This window comes from Salmo salar, chromosome 20, assembly GCF_965601325.2.
Source record: "Salmo salar chromosome 20, fSalSal1, whole genome shotgun sequence".
NCBI classification, from domain to species: Eukaryota; Metazoa; Chordata; class Actinopteri; order Salmoniformes; family Salmonidae; genus Salmo; species Salmo salar.
The window spans coordinates 23,315,309-23,320,614 of NC_138310.1; the positions used below are offsets into that span (position 1 = coordinate 23,315,309).

General features: G+C 39.4%; 1 protein-coding gene across 1 annotated transcript; it reads left to right on the forward strand.

Annotated features, from left to right (window-relative positions):
* Window positions 1–1,044: 1,044 nt before the first annotated feature.
* Window positions 1,045–4,297, forward strand: LOC106579875 (leucine-rich repeat transmembrane neuronal protein 4). Its single transcript, XM_014160193.3, has 2 exons — window positions 1,045–1,387; window positions 1,866–4,297. Exons 1-2 carry the CDS (start codon window positions 1,384–1,386, stop codon window positions 3,485–3,487), a joined length of 1,626 nt encoding a protein of 541 aa, XP_014015668.1. The 5' UTR covers window positions 1,045–1,383; the 3' UTR covers window positions 3,488–4,297.
* Window positions 4,298–5,306: the final 1,009 nt, after the last annotated feature.

The window sequence follows — 5,306 nt, forward strand, 5'->3', positions numbered from 1 at the left end:
GAAATGAAATGTAACCCATGTTTGATTTTAATTTTTTTGTCTAGTTCCTTAAATGTGCTGAGAATATTCCAAAGCCAAGCAACTATCCCGCACTACTCACAGAAAGTTAAGGAAGGTTGTATGCAAATAACATAGGTCAACCATGCTCTCACCAAGCTCTAAGAAACATATGGTTCTCAGAACGTTATGTGCTAGCTGGGTAGGGACTTAAAAACAAAAATCCAATCTTATGTCTGATTAATAAGAAATCACTAAGGCCAAAATACTGAATTATTTCCTTTTATCCTGCCATCAGTTTGAACAGCACTGATCTGATTTCCCAAACACATTGAGGTATTAGGAGAGCTTGTTCTCATTGTTATTGCTGACCTGAACATGATGTATGTTTGAAGGGTCCCCTGTAGTACTTTACAGTGACAAACTATACATCTTTTGTTTTTACTTATAGTTGTATGTAGCCCAAATGTTGTTACAACACGTTTTCCTATTTTGTTGTGAAGCTATTTATAGATACTGTGGGCAGTCGGCCTGCTATAGGCTACAACAGCGAAATTAGTCATTACATTTTTTATGTTTTAACCAGATTAGGGAGGCAAGATTATGGAGGCTACTTTTTCTTATTTATGAAAATTCGTCATGAGTAAGGTAGCTTTTGTAAATAATTATAGATCGTTCATAAATCAGAGTATTTTGAAGAACTTTAATCTTTCAATAAATGCACAGTTTATCTATTTTAGTAACTCGAATGTGACCGATTCTTATACAGTGACATTCTCTCTCAATTCAAAGGGCTTTATTGACATGGGAAACATGTTTACATTGGCAAATAAAGTGAAATAGATCACACAATTTAAATAAAAAATGAACAGTAAACATTACACTTAAAAAAGTTTCAAAGGAATAGAGACATTTCAAATGACATTATGGCTATGTCTCTCTCCCTCTCTTTTGCGAGGGTGCATGCATGTGTATGTAGAGAGCGAGAAGGCGCAAGGTGTTGCAGTTGCACTTGGTTGTGCAATCCGACACGCCTGAACGGAATTGTTTATTGCGCATAGCCAGTATTTCCATTTTTTTGCCGCGTACGGGTGAAGTCACTACCAGTCCAGTAGGCTATTTAGGGATGAGTACATTATGATCTTCCGCGGATATATTGAACTGTTGGAACTGCTTACGTTCTAACTTGTCTTTTATTCTGTTTTAAAGTATTATTGTCAGTGATGTATACATTTAAGAGCATCTCTTGAAACTCACGAGGCAATTCATGCAATATTTTCAGTTTTCTAATGGTAGAGAAGGCGTGTGTCGAATGAAAGGAGTTAAATGAATTATTTGGACAGTTCCATGGTGCTGAAAGGATTGCTCGTATTTCACTAAGCAGCAATGGGTAAGTGACCACCAATGAAACCCATAAAGATGCATATTTCTATTTCATGAAAGTTATGGCGCTTTGAAGCTTTGTTACATAAAACTCCTCGATGCTTGCTTTTCCTATGCAGTGTACAACCAGTATTGTATTATATTGGGTTTATAATGAGGGGTAGTTTGTCTTCTCTAAAACCCAACACTGAGTAATATACCTGCCCTTTTATATATGTATGAATATGCATTATATATTATTGAGCTCATAAGTGGTATGAAATGTGAAAGTTATTCAGTGTCTGTTCTCTGCTGCTGTGCGTTTGTCTTAGAAAGACCCATCACCCATAGTTGACAGGATTTTCACTTCACAGAATGACACAAAAAAACATCTGCCTGAAATATCAATCAATCTGTCATGGACATTGCACAGTGACAGGGCACACATACTGAAATGGAGATGTGCTTTGGTAGCCCCATGCACTCAAATCTCTTCTCATCTACAGGTACCCTTGTGTGGGATAGGCATCTTTTATGTGTTCTTCTCCTGTCATCTTTTCTTCTGCTGCTCAGCAAGGGGGAGAGGATGTGCCCAGCAAGTTGTCGCTGTGAAGGGAAGATTGTTTATTGCGAGTCTGGCATCTTTCAAGACATCCCAGAAAACATCTCTACTGGATGCCAGGGTCTGTCCCTGCGCTACAACAGCCTACTGACTCTGCTGCCTTACCAATTCGCTCATCTCAACCAGCTCATCTGGCTTTACCTGGACCACAATTCCATTACCGCCATAGATAGCTTAGCCTTTCAGGGTGTGCGTAGGCTCAAAGAACTGATTCTCAGCTCTAACAAAATTCCACTTCTACAAAATAAGACTTTCAATGCTGTACCAAACCTGCGCAATCTTGATTTGTCCTACAACCAGCTACAGTCTCTGCAGCCAGGTCATTTCTATGGTCTGCGTAAGCTCCAAAACCTTCACCTACGATCCAATGGTCTCAACAGGATACCTGTACGCACTTTCCTGGAGTGTCGCAACCTGGAGTTCCTGGACCTGGGTTACAATCACCTACGCACCCTTAACCGCACCACCTTCTTGGGGCTGTTCAAGTTGAAAGAGCTTCATCTGGAGCATAATCAATTTTCAAGGATACATTTTTTTATTTTTACACGCCTTAACAATCTACAGGTCCTCTACTTGCAATGGAACCGCATACGAGCCATCAATCAGGGCCTGCCTTGGATCTGGCATACACTGCAAAAATTAGACCTCTCAGGAAATGACATTCAGATCTTGGACCCAGCTGTTTTCCAGTGTATGCCAAACTTACAGATACTCAATCTTGAATCCAACAAGCTGAGCAACGTGTCTCAGGACACGGTTTCAGCCTGGGTCTCCATTACCACCATCAGCTTGGTGGGTAACGCCTGGGACTGCAGCCCTACTATCTGCCCCCTGGTGACCTGGCTGAAGAACTTCAGAGGCTCAAAGGACATCAACATGATATGCAGTAGCCCCAAGTCAGTTCAGGGAGACAGAGTAATCGACATAGTGAGGAACTACACAATCTGTGTGGACATATCAGTTGTAGACCAAACCACAGCTATGATCATGAGGCAAACCACAGCCTTAGTTGTGGACACCAAAAAGCCCACCACACCTCTCTCTGCCACGACCACAATAACCCAAGGTCTACCTGCATCAACTGTACAAAGACTCACTCCACAATCTGTCTCTCCCATTGTGACAGACAAAGACACAACAGAGTCCATACTCATGACCTCCATCTCTCCAGAATCCTCCTCATTTTTCCCAGAACTAGAGTTTGAGCATATGGCCTTCCATAAAATCATTGCAGGCAGTGTAGCCCTATTTCTGTCTGTGTCACTGATCCTGCTGGTAATTTATGTCTCGTGGAGGCGCTACCCCAATAGCATGAGACAGCTGCAGCAGCACTCAGTCAACCACAAGCGCAGAAAAAAGGCCCGGAAGCAGGAGCTTAACCTTAACTCTCAGTTGCAAGAGTATTATTTGACTTACCATTCAAACTCTGAGACCATGGATGCATTGGTAAATGAGACAAGGGCCTGCCCCTGCACGATCTCAGGATCCAGGGAATGTGAGGTATGATCTGTCAAGTCCATCCTAAAAACGCACTCTGCCTGGGGGTCAGAGGTAAATGTTTTACACAGGGATGCACCGTAAACCTCTTTAGTGAATGGAGACTGAGTTAAACTTCCATCCTCTGACTCTGTTCTTACTGTTGTTTTAAATTAAAGTTATCCATCCTAAAAATGCACTTTACAGCTGCTTGGGAGTCAGAGCTAAATGTTTTCCACAGGGATGCACTGTACAGATCACCGTGTGCATGGTGACTGACAACTTACATCCTCTGTTTGACTCTTGTTATTGTTGTTTTAAATGAACGTTATCACATTAAGAACAAATTGATCGGATGAATTAATCCTGTTTGTAAATATAAACCTAAACCTACTTTCTCTCAGCAGGAAAAAAAATGCTGCAGCAACAGGAAATTTGTGGATTATAATTAATGGCCATTTTTGTAGGGGTTGATACATTTTTCCTTAGGGCAAATCAAGTTTTAAGCTAGTAATAATAAACGTTAGAAGCCTTTTTAAGCCTTGAATACACTAGAAATGTGCATTTCCTGCAGTGCAGGAAAATTCTCAGCAACAAAAGAGGGATCAAATTGAGATGGCACATCTGTATCTGCTGTTGATTACACATTACCCCACTTTTCACTTTTCTTATCCTTGAGTAATATTGAGATCTTCGTGTTAATACTTGTATACAAGTAACTGATAGACTTTATGTGTAGTCTTTTCCAATATTTAGCTCTTGTTCATTTTATGGAATTATGGTAACTGTATGTGAAATTGAATTATGTCATTAAACTTGTGAATGGTAGTTGCTAAATAATGGGTGTCAAACATGATTATGTTATTTTGTCCTGTTTTTACTCTTCTTACTGGCATGCAATATACCAAAAAAGCCAACAGCATTAGTATGCTTTCTATTGAGGCACTTCACCATGACATAAAACATGGTGTAACAAGACAATTTCAAATGTTATGAAAAATGCATAAAAGTTTTTATCCTATCTGATTCAGCACCTGGGACAAATGTTTTATGGATGTGTGGGGTATACCAGCCCACTAAGGCTATGACAAATGCAGCCATGTAGGATTCACAGGGTAGAGTTCTATCTAGGCTCTATGGAAGTGTATATTTCCATTTAGATTGTATTTACATTTCACATTACAGATTTTCTTGTCCTTATCCTTATAATAGTTGCTAATTGTTCCAGAGCACTATAGCTGAATATCTGTTTCTCTCAGGCTTTTAAAAGCATGTGTTCATTTATGATCTCAATGACATTGAAATGTTTGCTTCAAGATGCAGAATCACTGAATTGCATTCACTTGATCACTATTATGCTTTTAACAGAGGTCTTAGTTTAAGGGAATATTTATTTCCCCAGATCACACGTGTTCTCAAGGATAGATGCTATGTATCTAAAAGAGTGAATATCATATATTTTACAAATAGTCAAAATAGGTGATGTTTGGCTAAACTACTACTTATGAGGAGAACACTCATACTTCCTCTGAGGCAGCTTGATATTGTCTAAAAATGGGGCGGTGCTCTTTTAAAGAAGCGTGGGCCAAATCACTCCTAGCTGTGGAAGCAGTTTAATTAAATGTCTTGCTCAGTATGATTTTTAGACCAATACAATTGTTGTACAGGAAATGGCTATGTTTATTAATTGCATGTTTTTGATTCAGCTGCATAAAAACTCATATGGAAGCAGGCGTGCTTTTTGTGGAATATTAGATATCAATTAAGGATGGAGTTATAAAATGTTCACTTTAAAAATTGCCATAACTATTCATCATTGCTTGTATATGTACAGAAGTACAGTACCAGT